Source organism: Protopterus annectens, chromosome 4.part0 (genome assembly GCF_019279795.1).
Source record: "Protopterus annectens isolate FY-2018-M chromosome 4.part0, PAN1.0, whole genome shotgun sequence".
Taxonomy (NCBI): Eukaryota; Metazoa; Chordata; order Ceratodontiformes; family Protopteridae; genus Protopterus; species Protopterus annectens.
This window is the reverse complement of record NC_056733.1, coordinates 645,183,866-645,207,026: the sequence shown is the minus strand read 5'-3', so window position 1 is coordinate 645,207,026 and position 23,161 is coordinate 645,183,866. Positions and strand designations below refer to the sequence as shown.

The 23,161-nt window shown below is 36.3% G+C and overlaps 1 protein-coding gene across 1 annotated transcript in view; it reads left to right on the top strand.

Annotated features, from left to right (window-relative positions):
* Positions 1 to 23,161, top strand: part of HPD (4-hydroxyphenylpyruvate dioxygenase) — a 313,743-nt gene that overhangs the window by 240,310 nt on the left and 50,272 nt on the right. Inside the window, exon 13 of the mRNA XM_044069652.1 lies at positions 7,873 to 7,989. Coding sequence (XP_043925587.1) covers positions 7,873 to 7,989 — 117 coding nt within the window. The remainder of the gene's footprint in view (positions 1 to 7,872; positions 7,990 to 23,161) is intronic.

Below are 23,161 nucleotides of genomic sequence, written 5' to 3'. Positions count from 1 at the left end.
CTGGACTCTTCCGGGGGTACAGTAGTGTATGCAGATATTATAGTGGGTTTTCTGTGTAAAGTATGCGGGCTTTTACCACATACCAGCCTTACATGATTGAGCCTGATATTTGTGCATACCCCTCTTAGTTATATATTGTACTGTTAAATCCAAAATAACAGAGCACACCTTAACAAGCAGAAAGACTGTGACATCTGATGATGAAAATTATTTTTTTTTAATGGATTATTCAGACTCACTGATATACACAGGGAGAGACAGTGTAATTCAGAAGTATACTATTTTAGAATAACAGTATATTTTAGTATTATATACAGATGGCAAATTCCAATTAACATATTGAAAACCAGAGTTCAAAGGATTGGGGGAGTTGTGTGAATGATTTTTGGTTGCGGTGGTGCAGCGGTAGCATTGTCACCTCACAGCAAGAGGTTCTCCCGTTCGATTCTTGGCTGGAGTGCCTTCTGTGTGGAGTCTGCATGTCCTCGCTGTGGTCAAGTGGCGTTCGAAAGACATGCGTGAATGGGTGTGCCTTCGTTGAAGGTTGGGCGTCGGGCTGGCACCTCGGTACCGTAAAAATCTACTGCCAATCATTAACGGACCGGAGTTCCGCTGTGGCGACCCCTAACTGGGAAAAGCCGAAATGTCCATACATTGCACCGTATCTGAGGTGGAAGCCTAACACCTGATCCAGTCTAGTGTATGGCACACTCAGAATCAGGTTTAATACCCATCTAAACTCATACAACATAATGGGGAACACTTTCCTATCCAAACAACCTTCTTCAGGCTCTTTTCTTTCTTTTTTTCCCCATGATTTCCTGCAATAATCTAACCACAATAGCTACACTTTAATTTCCCCCCTTACATTATGCTGTCAGGAATGAGTTGCTAGAAGTAATCATCCTGCTTGAAAAGTTAATTTTCTCACTATGTTGTCCTAAGTCCCCTGAGCTGAATCTATGAATGCAGAAATCCAGTGCAAACACCGATGGGCCTTGCATGCTTTAACATACCCCAGTTCTGCCTTAAGCCATCCTACTGATGTGCTTACCCCCAGCTCACTGGTGTTCTGCACCACCAGCTACCCTCTCTGGTCTCCACCAGGTGTGCTCCAGTACAAGGAACACTACATTGTCTTTTCTTCAGCACCCCCATTCCTATCCAACCTCCCAAATCCAGGTCTGCTGATCAATCCCAGAACATTGGGACTCTAAATCTGTTGCCTAGCATTAGTGGACTAATTAGGACTTTATTTGATTTTCTTTTACATAAAGTAATAATGACAAAGTGATAGGGCAGCCGCAATGGTGTAGTGGTTAGTGTTGCCACCTCACAGCAGTTCGATCCTCTGGGGTGCCTTCTGTGCGGAGTCTGCATGTCCTCCCTGTGGTTGCGTGGGTTTCCTCCCACATCCCAAAGACATGCTATAGGTGGATTGGACACTCTAAATTGGCCCTAGGCGTGAGTGAGTGCATGTGTGTGCCTCCTGTAGAAGGTTGAGCACTGGGCTGGCAACTCAACACCATAAAAACTCCACTGCCAATCATGAGCAGACAGGTGATCCACTGTGGTGACCCCTAACCGGGAAAAGCCGAAAGAAGAAGAATAATGACAAAGTGATACATTATTAATTATTTATGTAGTCACACTCAAATAATGCATGTTTAGGTACAGAGCATCTAGAAAGGCAAACATTTGCTAAATTATATAAATGGATCCATTAACAACTAAATATATGTGCATTAACTTAAAAAAATTATTTATTTTATTTATTTGATATTTGTTAACCGGGTTAGTCTGACTGAGCAGAAGCCCATTTTCAGAGGAGACCCGAGGAGAAAAGCTCCAGTAGTAACAAGACAAAAAAAAAAAAAAAAACAACAAGCAGTACAATAACAAAGTAGTACAAAAAATAAAAGCAGGACCATCACAAAGTCAGTTGTAAGAAGTGTATAAATAAGATATAGAAGTGTCTAATAAGAACTCACACGGTCAAAATTGAGACAAATGTACAAGATTAAATAGAGTAGAACCAAGATTACAAACAGTTCATGTGTAAACACGAGTAAATAAGTCCAAAATCAAAGAACACCAAAAAGAAAAAAAGTAGAAAGGGCACGATATAGAAGAGTGCAGGCAGTTTGTAGGAAAATAGGAATGAGATGAGGAGAAGAAACTTTCAGGAAGAAAGTCTGTGAGGAAAATCACAGTAGTAGCAGCTAAGAGTGAAACAAATTAGTAGAGGGCTGTAAAATTATGTTGGGTCATTACAGAAACATGACCGTGATGTTTGCAGGCTATCTTGTAGGGTAGTTTTGAAGGAGTCAGGGATAGAGACAGATCTGACATTCAGTGGTAATTTATTCCAAGCTATAGCTAAGAAATGACTATAGAGTAGTTTGCCAATATTTGTACTGGATTTACAGACTTGCAGCTGGTGCTGCTGAGAGCTGCGGAGTACATGGTTGGGAATGTAATGATGGATGAGACTAGTAAGAGAAGGGCAAGATGATGGTTTATTTAAGTGAGCCAGGAGAAGCTGGGGAAGTAGAATTTGATGATGGAATTCAAGCCAGTGCAGGTTTTTAGGGCTATACGGTGATGAGTATAAGGTTGGTTGGAATTAAATCTTGTAATTTTGTTGTATGTAAGTTCTAAGTTAGTCAGGAGGATAGACTGGAGTAATGTGAGTACAGGGGCAGCATAGATTAGTGCGGGGAGTAGAAAGGCTTGTGTGAGGGAGAGTCTGGAAGCATTTGTGAGGAATTTTTTGCGTCTGTATAAGAGGCAAAACTTTATTGAAGGTGCTCTTTCTAAAAAAAAAAAAAAAAAAAAAATATTACAGAAGTTTATTTCACTCCATCCAACACAGGAAATTTAATTATTCCATTCTTTCTTTCTTGTAGCTGCTGGATAGCAAATATTATATCTGATTTATCAAGAAAAGTGCTGAGAAAAAAACTCTTTAGGGTGACTGTCCCATAATGGATTCTCCTAGAATTACTGGAATAAATGCGTTTGTATATTCTCAGGCAAGAATTGTTTACAGAAACAGCTGCCCCTGAAAGTACTTTACACTGACCTTCAGCAGCATCTTACCCTCATCTAGAATGATGCCACAGTACAAAGACAAAAATGATCGATTTTAACAATTGGCTAAAATTTTGGTGTCATTCAAAGGGGATCCAGTGTCTATCAGCCTGGGATGACATGCTCGACAAGCCACGTTGCTTCGCTAGGGACGGCTTGCACCTGTCACCACTGGGCTTTCGGATACTGGCAAAGGCTCTGGCCACCCCCATAGTGCCTTTTTTAGGCAAGGCTCAAAAGTCAAACCCACCTCCATAGACAGCACAAGGTACAAGAAACTAAGGGTAATGCTGCTAAACGCCAGAAGTCTTAACCTCAAGATGCACGCACTCGAAGCTCTCCTCAGCATGGAGAACATCGATATCTGTGCAGTGATAGAAACCTGGTTCAAGGCTCCAGAGAGCACCCCAGCACTACCAGGTTATACCTCATATCATGCTTTTCGGCCCCAAAACCCAGACCGAACCACAAAAGGAGGGGGAGTTTCCATATTTATCAAGGATATCCACACCTCCAGGTTAGTGGCATTGCATGAAGTATCGGAGACCATCCATGTGCAACTAACAGTGGGCAAAACTGCTTTTCAGTTTATAGCATCCTACAGACCACCCTCTCAAAGTCAGAAATCCCACTCGGCTTTCCTGAAAACATTGGAGAACATGAAGATCTCTCCGAACACCATTATATTGGGTGACTTCAACTACCCAAACATAGACTGGGAGCACTACTCAAGCCCCAGCACCTTAGCCCAAAGGTTCCTGGAAATTATAAACTCAAATGCTATGGAACAACTAGTCACCACTCCCACAAGAGGGGATAACATACTAGACCTGATCATTACCAACATGGGGACTCTATGCTCCATGCCAGAAGTATATCCTTCATTGGTAAGATCAGACCATAAATTAATTTCACTGGATATCCACATCCCGATCCCACCCCCAGCCCAGAAAACCACAGTGAAAAACTTCTCAAAAGCGAGCTTCTCACTTCTCAAAACCGAAGTGAAATCTTTCAAGGTCCCAGGGCCAGTGGAAACTACAGCCCAAACTGCAGAATCCTATATAAACGCATTCTACGGACATCTCCAGGAATGCATGGATCAAGCTATCCCAAACAAAACCAAGACCCAATCATCCAAAGGCAGGCATCCAGTCTGGTGGACCCCAGCCATAAATAGACTGTACAACAGAAGGAGGAAGATACTACATGACAGAGCAAAATCCCTAATAGGGAAGGCATCTCTGATCAGTACTAGCAAAAAATTACGATCCCTCATAAAATCCTCCAAGGCCAGCTTTGAGAGAAAAATTGCACAGGACACTAAAGACAATCATAAGGCTTTTTTCAGTTATGTTAGGAACCTGGGATGCAACTCCCAGACTTGTTCTGAGTTGATTCTAAACGACAAAAAACACACTGAACCCACAAACATCGCCAATATCCTGGCAGACAGGTTCAGTGCAAACTTCTCCACCCCTCCCCCCCCCCAAAAGAGCAAGTCTCTATCCCGGCAGGGGGCTGCCTCCCAAACATCTCTGATGCACAGGTGAAGGCTACCCTCTCCAAAGCAAAAAAACACTGCTTCCATGGGACCATATGGCGTCCCGGGTTGCGTCCTACATGAACTCCAAGAAGAACTAATCCCTCAAATAAAACAGCTGTACAATCTCAGCCTCACTACAGGATATGTGCCCACAGAATGGCATACAGCAACAGTGGTCCCACTCCACAAAGGTGGAGCCTCCACGGACCCTGGAAACTATCGCCCCATAAGCCTGACTAGCTTAGTCTGCAAGGCTATGGAGAGGATCATCATGGAGCTCATAAACAAAGACATTGGGGACCTACAGACACTAGATCCTACACAATTCAGCTTCGTCAAGGGCAGATCCTGCCTTTTGAACCTGTTTGACTTCTTTGAAACAGTCACCAAAGCCATAGATGAAGGGAAGATAGTCCACACAGCCTATCTAGACCTAGCAAAGGCATTTGACACAATACCCCATGCGGGCATCATAGATAAGCTATCCAGCTTAAATATAAACCCCTATGTCACAAGATGGGTCGCAAACTGGCTCAAAGACAGAACCCACAGAGTGAGAGTTGCTGGAGCCATGTCAGACTCGAAACCAGTCACAAGTGGTGTCCCACAAGGTTCTGTCCTGGGACCGCTCTTGTTCGGTATATACTTTTCTGAGGTACAGGCCAATGTGGGAGGACTATGGCTCACCAAGTTCGCAGATGACTGCAAACTGGGCGCCATAATCGACTCTCCAGCTGACACAAACATCCTTCAAAAAGGTCTCACAGAGACGGATAACTGGTGCCAGAGCCATGGTCTAAAGCTAAATGCCAAAAAGTGTATAGTCATACCCTTTGGCAAAAACAATGTGCCCACAAACTACCACATAGGCGGTAAACCATTAAGTACAGAGAAAGTAATTAGGGATCTGGGGACCCAAGTTGATAGCAATCTCTCCTTTGACAACCACATTGCCAAAGTGGTTAGAAAGACCTTCTACATGGCCCACCTCATCATGAAAGGATTCACATCTAGATCAAGAGAGGTAATCATGCCCCTTTATTCATCCCTCATCAGGCCCATCATAGAATACAATTCCCCTTTGGGATGTACCTTTCCCGACACCTGCAGCAATTAGAAAGACCCCAAAAGTACCTCACCAAGAGGATCAAGGGACTCAAACAGATGCCATATGCTGCTCGGTTAAAAAGAACTTGATCCAACACAGGAACTTTAATTATTCCATTCTTTCTTTCTTTCTTGTAGCTGCTGGATAGCAAATATTATATCTGATTTATCAAGAAAAGTGCTGAGAAAAAAACTCTTTAGGGTGACTGTCCCATAATGGATTCTCCTAGAATTACTGGAATAAATGCGTTTGTATATTCTCAGACAAGGATTGTTTACAGAAACAGCTGCCCCTGAAAGTACTTTTCCCACTTAGACTACAAGATGTTCCTGTTTTGAATTGTAACAATTTATTTCACTTACAAAATCTGGACATGTCATGAGAAACATCACAGACTGGTTGTAAGAAGATTTTCCCTGGTAATGAGTGTTATCTGTAAAAATGTTATCCCTAGCAGTTATATATTTCAGTTTACCTCCAGTAAAGTTCTAAAAGCATTATAATATGTAGGCCATTACCAATAGGCCAAACCTGTCAACTGATGAGTCATTGTATACAAATATATCTTGCATAGTAAAAGCACAGTACTTTAGAGTGAATATCTGAATTATTCTGTCTCAGAATGGAAAGGTACAGGAAACGGGTTTCATTTTAGCTGCATGTCTGGTTTCCTCACAACAGGACACAGGTAACAGTGTATGAATGACAGGTAATTTCTTCCTGCCCATATAACTGAAAAGCGGAACAGTTGCTCAGATCACATGGGAGATGCAAAGTTTCTAGCCTGGAATGGCTATATGTATCAAGTAGCTGAAAAATCACAGGCTGAACTGTGACCCCAAATGTGTAAATGTTCCAAAAATTACAAAAAGGTTATACAAAAGTAACTTCAGAAAAGGGAGCATAGTGCTAGGCTCCATCATGCAGAGCAATGGAGACCTTACTGGGACCCAGGTGACTGGGGTTCGAATAGCAGCTCTGGCACTGGAGGTGCCAGACATGGAGGGAGAGGAGCGAATGAGCATGTCCTGCTCAACACTCCTAGAAGGTGGGAGGGTTGGAAGCACCTGGGGACACATGGTGTTGGTGCAAATTCAACTTCAGTAGATGTCAGTACTTATTAATATAAATATTTTACCTCTTTGTAGTACATGTCTGTACTTGTTAACAAGAGTAAATGTTGTCACTCCAGTGCTGATAAAATGTGTATACTACACTGCTTTGCACGCACAATATTGTCAATGCTGCTGGTGTGAGTCCTTCTATTTAGGCAAAAACAAAGAGAAGTCTACATAAAAGAACATTGCTGTGTCATCAAAAGTGTAAAATAATAACAGGTTGTACAAATATTTTTATCAGTTGTGGTTCTAGACACATTTTAATTTTATGGGTATTATTAAAAAAGGTGACTCTCTTGGCAGCATGTGCAATGAATTGCTCTATCTGGAAATCAAATGTCAAAATATCCTAGGAGAACATGTACTGCTTGGTTTAAATGAATGATTTTCTCTGTTTCCTGCCTTAAAAAGAAGACCAGTTCATTTGGTTAACTGAATGTTTTCATTGTTTGCTTTTTCATATGTGATTTGTGGGGAATTTATATTTACATGATTTCAGTGAGCTATTTCATCCCTTGGTAAAGCAATATTTCCTTGCATTTAATACAAAACAGGCCTCTTATTGTTACAGCTATAGATTGTCCAGGCTGCTGTAAATAACTGCCTGTGGTCATTTTTGACTGTTTTGTAATTCTACAAGTTCTGATACCAAGAAAACCTATATCCTGGGTGCTTTTTTTCTCAGTTTGCTTTCCTCCTATTTATGTTGTAAATTAAAAGTTTATACCAATACAAAAGCATTGTATCAACATGGCACCTAGCAAATGTGCTTTTTTTTTTTTTTTTACATATTCCATGATACTTTTGCATTTAGTTAAAAATATTTCCTTAATACAAAAAAATGTCTGATCCATCCATTTGTAGAATATCAGTATTTGAAGTTAATTTAGTTAGCTTGTTGTCATTATGAAGATGAACACAGATAAACAAGGCTCTGCTTGCATACCATGCACGTATGGATCATAGAAAGAAAAAACAGCTTCAGATGTCTATTCCTGTTTTTGTAGGAATTGAAGATTTTAGTGGACTATGATGATAAAGGATATTTACTTCAGATATTCACCAAACCTGTACAGGATAGACCCACCCTCTTCCTTGAAGTTATTCAGCGTAACAACCATCAGGTAATAGACGTTTCCTGTATCTGTACTTACTGTGTAAAATGCCTTGAAGTACTGTACCAAGGAGGGTCAAATTAGTGTTAATATATGTCTTACTCATCCATACAAGCAGAGTTGTTGTACCATAGTTACACAAGTTAAATGACAGTGTTTGGTCAGGTTTTAATGAAAAGGAAAAATGCACAAAGTATTGTTTTATGCTACATGTATAGCATAAAATCAAACATATTTTAGACACATAGTAAAAGAGTAAGGAGGTTGCTGCATATTCAACCACTGTGTACTAGATGACTTTCTGTGTTTTTTATTGACTGGAGTACTTTTTTATTCTACATTAAATGGATTAGTCCTGGTCCCTGCTGATTTGTTTTGGAATTGTTTAACAACCATTGGAAGAAGAAGATACAATTTTGTATTAGTTAAACACTTTTTGGTGACCTAAAGCATTTTATGTACAAGAGAAGTTTACTCCAGTACTGGTCAACTATTTTGGTGGTTTGGAAAGAGTCCAATGATACATGAACCTGTATTTCTATTCTTGCATATTCATAATACCAAAATACCACATGCAGGTAGCACAATACCAGAAGGAGACATATAATAATTGAAGACAGTTAAACTAAACAAAGCACAAAATATTCCTGCACAATGCCATCAGGAGATTTTTTTATAACATAATACACATAAGAATGATTAAATAGTAATTTTGTTTTCAAAGTACAAGTTGTAATGTTGAAACAGTGTGACTAAGGTCATGTAAGAGGAAGGAGATCTCCCCAGCATTTACTTAGCTCTGTCTTTTAACTGTACACACAAGTTTTCTTCTGAAGTTGTGACGTCAGCTTCATCAATCTTCAGTGTAGGAAAAATGGACTGATGTAGCTGGGCATGGCTAGGAAGTCAGATGGGAGGGGCAACTGTCCAGTTCGAGTTGCAATCACTGGGCAGGCAGGAAAGACTGTTGTTATTGTCTGTTAACTGATGTGTGCATGTGTATGGGTATATGTATGTGGGTATGTGTGCATGTGCATATGTGTGGCACATATGTGTGTGTGGGGCTGCATGTTCATATTGCGTGTGTGTGTGTGGGCTGCCTGTGTATATTGTGTGTGTATGTATGTGTGCGTGTGCATGTGTGTATTAAAGATGGGCAAGCCTGGGATTTTTGAAGAGCAGAGCCAAGGCTCTGGCTTGGCTCTTAGAAGCCACTACGAGCTGAGCCAGCAGAGCATTAACTAGGTAAAAAATAACTAAGTCTGGAAATCCAGAGGAGATTATTATAAAAAATACTACATTTATAGCCAAACACATATTAACATTGCCAGAATTCACTCAAGTTAAACAGTGATTGCTATCACATGCTCTCAAGATGATGCTTGTGTGCAAAACGTTTCCTTAGTACATGCCATTTGGGCCACACACCTCTCTCTCCACCTATCTGCATTTCTTACCCACTCCCTGTCTTATTACTTTTATCATTTCTCTAACCATGCAAATTCAATAGCCTTAAAGAAATATGTCACCACGTTCTGCCTTTCTTTCATACCTAACACAAACTTCATTGCCTTAGAGTCAATTACCACTATCAGTGCTACATGCATTAAACAAACTGCTTGTTCATTACAGCCTAGGCTCCTTATTCTTATACATTATTGTATATCAGTAGTTAAGTATATCATTTATAACATCCCACATTAACAGCTGCAATCATTCTGTCTCCTTTGTCACATTGCTACCCCTTCCATTCCACTAATTTGGATTCCACACTTTGCAATTTCTACAAAACTATGAAAACATTCCCAATTCTCTATCTCCAAACAATAAATCTTTTCAGGTTTTTCACATTTATTCACTTTCTTTGCAACCACTCTGTCTATTCATTCCCCATATTCCTATCCCACTCATTAAAGAAGATACTGATTACCATGCAATGTCCACCAGTCCAGAGGTCAGTCCGTCCAATCCCTCCATTTGTACCATTTTTGATTCTCACAGAATATACTCACTAATACTTAAACTAATAATGTCATAAATGTCCTACACATACACATTCAGTACTTTACATTCCCATGAGGATAACCCAAACCTATTCATCATTTCTTAAGAAAATTTACATATAAATTTGGTAGACAAACTCATTATTCACTCAGTTTATGCAAGAACATTATTTCCCTTACATATACTAGAAATACTATTGAAAAGATTATTTGGGTAAATACATGAAAAAAAAAATGCCCTTTCAACAGATGTAAATGGGTAGAGCATCTGAGCATAATTTTGGGCACACATGTTTAGACAAGATTGTGTGCAATTGTCAAGATCAGGGAAGATAATTTTTGCAGTAGATATTTTGCAATATTTGACAAACACAAGGCAGAATTTTTGCCAGGTCAAAAATTTAGCAGTTCACAGCAGCAACATTTGATGCTTATAGGAAGCTTGTTAATGCTTGGAGCATACATTTTTTTATAGGAAAATTTGCTCTTTTCCCACAAGATTAACTTTGTTATTGTTTGTGAAACATGGTTAAAGAACAATGATTAGAAACCAGTTTTGTCACGGTATAAATGTTTTTACTGCAACAGGCATTCTAAAAAATCAGCTAGAGATGTTATGATACGGATTAAAAATTGTTATGAGACTATGATTATTACAACTTTGGTGATAACTTCAATGCTGTAGATTGTAACTGACAGTAAAAACAGGAATTCATATATTTTTTGCATGAAACCCAGGAGGGAAGAATAATAGTGGCAAGGGACTTAAATTTACCAGAAACAGACTGGAATAATATTTATTCAACAACATTAGTAAGGATATTATTTACAACATATGTTCAGGAACAACAATTGCTTCAGATTGTGAAAAAGCCTACCAGGGAGCGGAACATACTAGACATTATTTCTATTCCTAAAGAAATTACAATTACTTCATTTCAAGTTTTACCACCGTTGATGTGCAGTGGTTTCTGCGTTATAAAGGTTAATTTGTTCCTAGATAATTCTTACAAACTGCACTCTAAACCAATACACAGAAGATTAATAATAGAGTATATGGAACAAATCAGTTACTGTGTAAAACTAATTGAAGTGATGCATTCTGTGGAAAACCTGCATAAGGAATGTGTAAAGCTTTGAAAGACAAATTGAATGCAAAAAAATAAAAAAAAATTAATATCAGGATCTATTCACACAACCTCAGGAGGGCATATTTCCATAAAAACAAGATACTTGATTAAACCAAGAGACAAAAATATATGAAATGGAAAAGAGGTCAAAATACAACTTTGAAAACTGAAATAAACAACTGGGCAGACAAATTAAATATAATGTGAGAGAAGATCAGGAAAATTGTGAAGAAAATTGAGCATAATAGGAAACCATTTTATAGATTCATAAGATGTGGTAGGATTAAAGATATACAGACTGATAAACTGTGTGTAGATTCTAAAATGTATTCTCAGCAGCAACAGATTATAGATATATTTACAAAATCTTATGCATAGCACTTTAGCTCCACAAAGGGGGGGGGGGTGACAAATTGTCCTAGATTGACATCCAGGTGAACTCAGATAGTCAAATCAAATTAGATTATATTGAAAAAGAACTATGTAAACTATAGCCAAACAAAGAACAGGGAGGAGTTGGAATTAGTAATAATGACCTGAGAACACTTCAGCATCAACTTATAATACTATTATTCTATTATTAATTAGATCATGTAAATATGGGGAGATTCCTCAAGTTTGGAAACATGCACTTGTTAAACCTGTCTTTAAAGAAAAGGGGAGTAGGGCAAACCCAGAGTCATATAGACCCATAAGTTTAGTTACATGTTGTGGAAAAGTAATGGAGAAGGTTATATTGGATAAAACTATTGTTAGAAATGGAAAGGCTGGGACTTGAAATGATACATCAGCATGAATATGTTAAAAATATATCTATTACTACCTGGAACATGATGTTCTATAACAATATAACAACAGCTATGAATGAAAAATTGTGCTGTGATGTAACTGATATAGATTAACTTCAGCATTTGATTGGGTCATACACAAAATACTAATCAATACATTACAGCAACTATGTATTGATGTACCATTGATAAGATGGATAGCTGCATGGCTTACAAATAGGAAATTGCAAGTATCACACAGCAATTGGGCAGTTCAAATTCTAGGTTACAGCCAGGGTGTCCCACAGGGCTCTATCCTAGGCCCGTACTTGTTCAGATTGTATCCTTCAGATCCAGCTTTCATTTGAGGTGTTCTACAGTTTGTATGCAGATGATTTGAGAATGGGTAAACTGATTACATGTGTTAAAGATAGGGCATACCTGCAAAAGAACTTGACTAAATTGACTATTTGGGCACAGGAGAACAATATGCTGATAAATACATGAAAAACTAAGCATATGAGATTTGAGAGACATAAACTGAAAAGTGAATATTTAATACAGCACACAGTGATTGAAACTGTTGATTCACTTAAGTACCTGGGTATACAGGTAGATCCAGCTTTGAGTTTTTCTAATCATATCAACAACAGGTTGTATAAAATTATTTTTAAAGTGCAAGGAATCACAAATGATGAAGTCATTGTTTGTTAGTTACATTAAACACAAACTTGGACTATGGAAACGTTGACTTCCAAAATGACTGCTTATTGAGTAACGGCTTAGTTTCAGCTCTCCCAGTGTGAAAATAGAAGCTCAGAAGAAACAGCTAGTAAACTTATATTTTTGGGTAACTTTCAGTAATTGGCTATTAAGCAGATGGCCTGCATGTCAGCAAAAAAGAAATTCAGAAAACCTGAAAGAAAATCAATTACAAAAAGTGGGGAAAAAAACACTGACTGGGAAGAATTCTGTAGCTGTTTGACAAAAAGCAGTGCAAGCTCCAGCTTTGGTTTCAGATATAACTTCCAGTAACCTAGAGGAAAAAATAAGTCAAATATACTCAGAGCTGATTAAAATAAACAAAACACTGATGGAGTATATCAAATAAGAAACGTCTGGAAAAATGGAAGAAGTTTTAAACAGATATTCAGATGAGGTGATAAAGATGCAAAAACCAGAGGTCGAAATGAAGAAAAAGCTGACTAAATGTGAGACTGCTCAAAAAGAGATGTTTCAAAAAATAATAGAATTAGAGGACAGAGAACGTAGGGAAAATCAGAGATTTTCTGCTGTACCAGAGGATCTGGAAAGAGCAGAATGTATTAATTTTATGAAAGCACAAATAAGCAAATGGACTGGTATTCCACAATAGGAATTGCTGATTGAAAGGGCATATGTTTCTGCTTCAAACTTGGCCATGAGAAAGCAGATTAGACCTTTAATAGTAAATATGTAATTCTGACAGCACTAGGAGTTAACGACAACAAAATAAAGAACAAATAACTGTACCACAGTGCGAAACAACAAAGACAGTCCAAAGATGTAGTTCAGTGTTTATTCTCTAGCGCCTCGGCAAAAGTAAGCCTTGAAGAATTAACACATGACACATTTACAAAAGTTTATATAGCATCAGCTATTAACTTCAATCAAACAATTAAACAATTAATTCATTAAGATTGATAAAATGCATTATAAACAAAGTTAAAGTGCATTTCCAACAGAATTAAATAATACTTTTCCAGCAGCACTCAGTATTCAAGCCCCTGGGAATTAAGGTTTCATACTTTAGAATAAAAATAGTTTCTTTCTTTAAAAGGGCATTCCTAACCAAATTATCATTTAATTCATGCACTACCATATTGCTATGAGAGGGATGTTACCATGTGGAAAATGTAGTGGTTGCCCTTATGTAACTAATTTTTTCCCCTATATAAATAATATTAACTTTAGACCAAATGGCCAGTATAGCTGTAGAACTGACAGAGTAATATATGCTATTAGATGTGGGTGTAATAAGTTCTATATTGGTCAAACAAAGAGAATGTTTAAGGTAAGATTATTGGAGCATTTGAGAGATATTAGGGTAAAAAAATTAGAGAGCCCTTTGGCTCAACATTTTTATGAATGTCATGAGGGAATATGTGATACATTAACAGCAACTATTTTAGAACAGGTTTTTGTAAATGAATTAAACGATAATTTGGTTAAGAATGCCCTTTTAAAGAAAGAAACTATTTTTATTCTAAAGTATGAAACCTTAATTCCCAGGGGCTTGAATACAGAGTACTGCTGGAAAAGTATTATTTAATTCTGTTGGAAATGCACTTTAACTTTGTTTGTAATGCATTTTATCAATCTTAATGAATTAATTGTTTAATTGTTTGATTGAAGTTAATAGCTGATGCTATATAAAGTTTTGTAAATGTGTCATGTGTTACTCCTTGAAGGCTTACTTTGGCCGAGGCGCTAGAGAATAAACATTGAACTACATTTTTGGACTGGCTTTGTTGTTTCGCACTGTGGTACAGTTATTTGTTCTTTATTTTGTTGTCGTTTGCTATTCATTTCTATGGCCAGTGATCCAGCTAATAATATTCCGAGGGTTTTTAGAGAGGAGCATCCAGGTACCTCTCAGCGGACTATTGATGGTTTCCTTACTTCAGAGCGGGAGCATGATCATTCCAATGTGAATACTGTTGGTGAGAATGCTTCGGGTTTACCATTATAGGAGCGTTTTTTAGCTGAAACGAGGAATAAGCGAGCTAATAATCCATTTGCCAACATTGGTAAATGCTCCGTGGATTACCCGGTGGAGGTAAAGACCTTAATTTCAAAACTGAGTAATCTAATGAACAAAGAGATGTTTACTTTTTATAATTATACGAGTTTGCAGAGATATTTAGACCTTGATATTATACCAAGAGGACTGAGAGCTGTTAAATTTCCGTCTGAGCCATTTGATGCAACTTGTGCAGTTGACAAGGTCTTTCAGCAAAGATGGGAAAAAGCGGCACATCTCTGCTCTAGAGAATGGCTTAATATTTTGATTGAGAGAGACACTATCAAATTGTCTAATATAAAAAAAGACATTAATATGTTATGTATCAACTTAATGTCTGCTTTAGACAGGGTGAAATTTGAGTCCTGTCTACATGATGTTAGAGACAAGTTAAATATACAAGAAAAAAGAGTTCTTGAACAAAAAATGTACAAAATACAGAGAGATCTTCATGATTTTGAAAAAGGCACTGCCTTTTTCAGGAGACCCAATCAGCATTCACGTTCCAATGCTTGTCGCCCAAGTAATGCTGGCTGGTCTAAAGAAAGAACTGTTAATACTACTAACGTGAATATGCTTGCCAGCTCTGTTGGCAGACCAGATGCAGACAATTTCATGAACAATGATTTCCCACCTTTGCCATCTCCGGTGGATGATTTATATTTTTCAGAACATTTTTGTCCACAAAGGGTTTATGGGAGGCAACAAAAGAGAAGTTACTCAGAGCAGGAACCGAATAGGGGAGGGCCTCCATGCCAATGGCGCGACAATAAAAGGACAAAATGGTATTGATTCATGTTTTGTTTCTGATGTTATAATCAATTTGTCTGGATGTTTGTTAAATGACAGCATCTATGCTGTATTGAATCATGGATTAAAATTTGTACCTACTGTCTTACGAAGAAATATGAGTGTAACATAGAGCTGTTCAGATTTGTGCGTAAATTACATCTTATGGTATTATTTTCATTGTTTACCTTCTTTGAATGTTGGTGTGGAAACTGTGCTTAATGAAACGTATGTTACTGATGAATATGTTTCAGATTTAGATACTAGTGAATCTTTTATATCCTGTGAAAGTGAATTTAATGCCTATTGTGCTATAGATACCTCTAGAGTGAATACAAAAAGTATGTATATGCCTCCATTTTCGCATGAAGGTATAAAAAGCTTTCATACGATGGTTGAATTTGAGGTTAATTTATTGCTAAATAATTTAGATTTGACACAGGTTGAATATAATTTATCTAAAAAAGAATGGTCTGAATTAATTAATTTTTCCAAACAGAAGGAATTAATTGTTAAACCATCTGATAAAGGGAATAAAATAATAATTATGCATTATACACAATATTATAAAATATGTTTAGATTTATTAAATGATGACACAGTATATTGTGTAGTTTCGGAAGAAATTGTTAAACAGGCCAAAGACAAGTACATTTGTTTGATACAAAGAGGTCTGAGATTGGGATATTGGCTAGAAACTGATGTTAAAAATAAATTAAATGTGGATAATTCTGGTCCAGCTTATTTTTATTGCCTACCCAAAGTTCATAAAAATATTAGAAACCCTCCGGGTAGACCGATAGTTTCAGCCAGTAAATATTTTTTTACATAATTTGGGAGTTATTTTGCATCAAGTGTTGTTAAAGGAAGCTCAGAAACTTCCGTCTTACATACAAGACTCTTTTGATTTTCTTAACAAAATAAAAGATGTAAAATGGGATGAGGACATGTACTGGTTAACACTAGATGTCAAGAGTCTTTATACCAATATCAAACATGTATTTGGAATTGAGGCAGTATATAAACTGATGGGAGACTATCCGTTAACACATTATATTTTAGATTTAGTGAAGTTTTGTTTGGAAAATAATTATTTTTATTTTGATAATCAAATTTTTCATCAGGTTCAAGGCACAGCAATGGGTGCGCCTTTTGCACCTATGTATGCTAATATTTTTATGGGATTAGTTGAACAAGAATGTATTTATACAAATTACTTTGTTAAAAATTATGTAATATTTTATTTTAGATTTATTGATGATTTAATTTTTTTATGCAGAGGGGGTAGACCCTTAGTTAATGATTTTATACAGGATATTCAAATTAATAGGTTTAATATATGTTTTGATGGAATACAATGTGGAACAAAAGTTTCTTTTTTATATATTAATTTACAGGGTATTGTAGGACAAAATATTATTACTAGTATTCATAGAAAATTTAATTTGCCGAATGATTTTTTGATGGGCACTAGTTGCCATCCTAGACATACTATGGAAGCTATTCCGTATGGTGAATTTTTGAGAATTTCCCGATTATGCAATGAGGATAATATATTTATGAATGAAATATTATCTACTAGGAATATGTTTAAAAAAAGACAGTATGACATTGACTTGATTGATTTGGATATTAATAAAATATTACATAATAGGTATAATAAAGGACCATTAGGTAAATATAAGTATGATATTATGAATTGCAAAAATGTGGAAAAGATATTTATGGTTTCCACTTATAATATTTGTAGTGAGAGTATTAAAAAATGTATCTTACATTTCTGGGATTTTTAAAAAAATTATTTTGAATTGAAAAATTTAATGGAAAAAAAGTTAATGTTTTCTTATAGGAGAGGCAGGAATGTTAAAGATATGGTAGTGCATACTAGATTTTGTAAACCTGATGAGAAAATGCACTACCATATTGCTATGACAGGGATGTTACCATGTGGAAAATGCAGTGGTTGCCCTTATGTAACTAATTTTTTCCCCTATATAAATAATATTAACTTTAGACCAAATGGCCAGTATAGCTGTAAAACTGACAGAGTAATATATGCTATTAGATGCGGGTGCAATAAGTTCTATATGGGTCAAACAAAGAGAATGTTTACGGTAAGATTATTGGAGCTTTTGAGAGATATTAGGGTAAAAAAATTAGAGAGCCCTTTGGCTCAACATTTTTATGAATGTCATGAGGGAAAATGTGATACATTAACAGCAACTATTTTAGAACAGGTTTTTGTAAATTAATTAAACGATAATTTGGTTAAGAATGCCCTTTTAAAGAAAGAAACTATTTTTTATTCTAAAGTATGAAACCTTAATTCCCAGGGGCTTGAATACAGGGTGCTGCTGGAAAAGTATTATTTAATTCTGTTGGAAATGCACTTTAACTTTGTTTGTAATGCATTTTATCAATCTTAATGAATTAATTGTTTAATTGTTTGATTGAAGTTAATAGCTGATGCTATATAAACTTTTGTAAATGTGTCATGTGTTACTCCTTGAAGGCTTACTTTGGCCGAGGCGCTAGAGAATAAACATTGAACTACATCTTAGCACAAGGAGTTAAGTCTGACAAAATTGTGGCAGAAGGACAAAGTACTAAGAGTGGAAGACAGTAGAGTGATTGTGGAATATGATTACTCACTGTATACCAAGCAGAAGAGGAGTAAATTTATTCCACTAATCAGGGAATGCTGAGAAGCAGCATGAGATTCAAACTACTGTACCCATCTATCTTAAGAACATTCTTTTCTGGAGGGACAAAATTATTTTTTTATGCAGAACATGATAAGGAAAAAATACAAAAGTTTGCCCAACAAAAATTGAGCTGTGAAACAGAAGACAATTCTGTTTCTTGTTCTTCTGGTAATAAAGACCACAGAGAGACTGTGCCAGTGAAACCTTTTCCAGTGTTTCACCAGAAAATGCTCAAGAGAGAGAAAAAAAAGCACAAGTTGACTAGAAGAATGGAGAGTACACAGGAAATGAAGCAGAAACTGGATTTGGGAGATGGAGATAAACAGGAATAAAACCAGCATCTCAGAAATTGACAAATAAATGTTGGATTGCAAAGCACTAAATATATTTGTGAAACATGGCAGAACAAAACAACCTAGAAATATTGGGCTTTTTGACTTTGTTAAACTTGTAAGGGTCTCTAAAGCACATTCCTTACTTCATATCATTAATGTTTGAAGAACACTTAGGAGAGCTGAAGAGAGTTAATTGTAAGTAAAACAGAATTTTGTTCTTAGCAGTAGTATTTTTATAATGCATGATATAATCTGCAAAGTACTGTTTTCTCAGTTATTTTTAAGTATAATGGGGAGGCTAAACTAAACAGGTACCCTGTTTGTTTTCCCCATCTTTTCTCTTGCTCCTTGTTCAGTTTTAAGAAATATAGACACTGCAAAGTAAAAAAAAAAAAAAAAAAAAAAAGAAGAAAAGTCTGGTCAAAAGAGCATGATAAAAGAAAAAATGTTGTGCTTTATCTTATTCTTGCATAGAAGAATGACTGGGTTAAGGCTCTTGACTTGATCTAGTAACAAGTTTTAAGATAAAACAAATAAATAAAAAAGAACATTGAATAAAATAAAGCTATCTTCTAGCAAATACATAAATATTCGTAGAACCATCTCTGTATTTATTTCTCATGTCTGCATGGAAAAAATATGATAAAAAGCAATAAAAGCTATATACAAAAAAGAAAAAGGACTATATTAAAATGTAGAGTGCAAATAGCTATGGTACAAGAGACATTTGGAAATAACTGAACATGTGAATTTTATAAAGAAAGATTTTCAGGAAGGTTATTCAATGGTATTCCTGGGACAAAGGAAAAAACTTATACTAATTACAAGAGGAGCTCCAATAGTGATACAAGAGGATAAAAAAAGATAATAATGGTAGATATGTGGTACTAAGGGCCTACTGGCAAGGGAAGAATATTATACTGGCATGTATTTATATTCCACCTAAAACTTCTATAATGAAAAGTCTGGGAGAAATAGTCAGCTTTCAGCAGGGAATATTACTTATAAGTGGGGGCTGGAATTTGATTTGCAGCAGTGAAGATGTTTCTGGGAGGCCAAGAAGGGAAAATATAATAAAGAAGGGTACATTTTTGAGGAAATTTATGAAAATATTTGGCATGGAAGATGTGGATTCAGTAGTAGGAGCTCGGAATGAATTTACATACAGTTCCCCAAGATACAAAAACTGGGCTAGGCTAGACAGAACAGGAACATGTGCATTTAATTAAAAATGTTGATGCACATCAATTAACTATTTCAGATCATGCACCAATAATAACTAAAATAAAAATGCAGGGTAATGAATAAAAATGAGACACTGGCACATTCCCAATTACCTGTTGAAAGAAAAGAATTTAAGGAATTGCTAATGAAAATTATTCAGGAGTTATTACAGAAGATAGAAATTTTTTTTCTAAAAATATAGCTAGGCAGTGGGATAAAATTAAAGTGGAGTTTAAAAATAGGGTGGAAATAAAAAAAAAAGAGAGATATGTTAAGAAGTAACAAGAATTATTTTGAGGGACAGACAAATGTTAAATTACCGCAGAGTAGGGGGAATCTCACAGAACAAGAACAGGAGCAACTGCAGAATGCTAAACAGAAAATAAGGGATTACTTCGATAATATGCATGAGTTTAGAAAGACTGTTGCTAAGCAACTGTTTTTTTGTTAATAACTGTAGAGCACAAAAACATTTAGCACACAGAGTCATGCAACAGAAAATAGAAAGGGCTGTAGCCAAGCTTAGGGAGCCTATAACAAAGAAGATAAGAGATCCTGTATCAGTATTAGAATACTTCAGAAATTCTATAAAAGTCTGTAAAAAGCAAAGAAATATGGAAATCAAATAAAGGTACAAATGGAAATGTTTAAAAGTTTATGGAAGAATTAAATATGCCAAAGTTAGAGGTAGATGAGGCTCAATTGCTAACAGTTAGGATAAGAGGAGATTAGATAAAATAGTGATGTACAAGCAATCCATGGGAAAGTCCCCAGGAATAAATGGTATTCCCATGGAAGTTTGGAAGCTAGGAAGGAAAAACAGATAACAATCTGGAAGGTTTTAACAGTATTTTAAGAAGAGGAGAAGTACCAACATCCTGGGAGAAAGCTCTGGTAGCTTTAATACCTAAAGAGGGTAAAGACCCTTCACATCCAGCTTCATACAGGCCCATTTCAATCATAAACCATGATTATAAAGTGTTTATATCTAAAATGAATAAAAGAATGGCAAACATTTAGCCAAAACTGATAGATATGGATAAATGTAGTTTTGTGTTGGGCAGGCAAACATCTGACAACATTAACCAAACACTGATGATCCAGAGGGAGTCAGAATGGAAGAAAATGTCACTGTTGTTGGTGGGTCTTGATGCAGAGAAAACATTTGACAGAGTAAGCTGGAAGTTTATGAGTAGGACAATGGAAGCATTTGCATTCCTTTATAAAATTGTAAGGCTGATCAGGAGAATATATAAGGGATGGAAGGTGAAAATTAAAGTGGGTGGGTTCCTCTCTGATAGTGTCTGTTTGAGTAGCAAAACCAGTCAGAGGTGTCCTCTTTCTCCTTTGTTATTTGCATTACATTTAGAATCATTGGCAAAGAAAATAAGAGACTCAGAATTTCAAGGATATAATTGGTATAGTAGTCAAGAAAAGCTGTTTGCAGATAACATTATTTTATACCTGATAAAACCACAAAAGGACATGTCAGTGTTGTGGAACATTTTGAGACAGTTTCACATCTTTTTGGGATACAAAATGAATGAAGATAAAACAAAGGCAATAGTAGAATCTAGAACAGAAGCTAAGCTGCTGTTAAAAAAGGAATAATTAGTAGAGCACATATAATACTGCATGATAACTATAAGAATCAAACAGAGCAGGTTAGAAAGGATTGGGAAGAGAGGTTAGATAAGCAATTTACAAAGAAACTATGGTGGGATATAGGTATGTTTCCCACATATGCAACAAAATCTAGAAGATTTAGGATCTTTGTCTGGAAATGTTTACATAAGCATTTTGATACCCCCAAGTAAACTCTAAAGAATTTTTCCTCAGGTAGACAGCAAATGTTGGAGGTGTAATGGGGAAGAAAGAGGTAATAGGGAATATATATTCTGGGAGTATAATGAGTTGGTAGACTATTAAAGACTCCCTGCATACTTCTCTGTTAGAGATACTGGGTGAGCAAATTGGTGTAACTAAAGAAATAATTTTTGAGCTATGATACAGAATCGGAATTTCCTAGACCCAAGTGCCTAGACATAGTAAGGCCTTGCTGACTCTAATTATGGTGGCTGCCAAAAAAGCAATTAATAGAAAATGGAAATCAAAGTCTAAACCAACTGTATTAAAAGTAGTGAATATACTAACAGAGACAAAACAACTAGAATTGGGTTCTTTAGAAAAGGGTAGCAGCAAATTACCTAGAAAAAAATGGGAATATTGGGCACAGTACATGAAGAAGAAAAATGAGGTTTAAAAGAAGTAAGGGTTTTGAATGAGCTGATAATGTTTGACTGACTGGCTGGATAGATTATAAGTGATGTTTAATTTTTGCAGCTAAAAGTGTGTGAATATGGTTTGCGATGTATAATGTTTGCAACTAAAATTATGTCAGTATGGTTTGTTTTCATTTATATAAATGTATAATTGTCTATGCCTACATGATAAGTTAATAAAGATGTCTCATTTAAAAAACAACATAGAAACAAGCATGAGTAAACTGGAAAGAATGCAGTGGAAATATACCATTTGCATCCATGGGTGTGAAAATTTAAGTTACTATGAAAGAAGAAAATATCTGAACTTGTACAGTGTCTAATACAAACATTTAAGAGTAGACCTTATTCGGGTATATAGAGTACACAAAGATAACTACCTCTTGTAATGTTGGGGGTTCTCAAAAAATAGTAGACAATCATCAGACAACATATGTAGAAGATTCTATAGGAATGAAAAGTGTACCCAGCTGGAGTGCCTTCTGTGTGGAGTCTGCATGTCCTCCCGCAGTTGGGTGGGCATTCGAAAGACATGTGTAATGGGCGTGCCTTCGTTGAAGGTTGAACATCGAGCTGGCACCTCAGCGTTCATGAAAAATCTACTGCCAATCATTAGCGGACTGGAGTTCCGCTGTGGCGACCCCTAACTGGGAAAAACCGAAAGACACAACAACTAACTGGTGTTCTGAGACAGTAGCTGATGCATGGAATAAACTATCAAATTACATTAAAGCAAGCACTAGTTTTAATATTTTTAAGAACAGCCTGGACGCTTATTACGGGAACAAGTGTTTTTAGTATATTGGCAGGCTAGAAGGGAATTATTGTCTACACTTTAAATATTTGTATATATATGTATGCATTCTGTTAAGGTCCATCTTTATACTCTGGCAAATTATTAACATTAACATTTACCTCCTCCATTACTCAGTTGTTATTAAAACTAACTGACCTTAAATCTAACCTAAAATGGCAAACAACACCCAGGAATAATAGTTATGCTATTATTGCTAACTGGCCTGCAATTAAATATGGTCAATTTACTTTCAACTTCACTTGTTAAACCAACTCATCTTAAAGTATAGTGTCACAAACAGCACTCTAAGTCCAACCATGTTAAAACAATCCAGGCAACCATGCATAATTATGGGATATATGAACTCC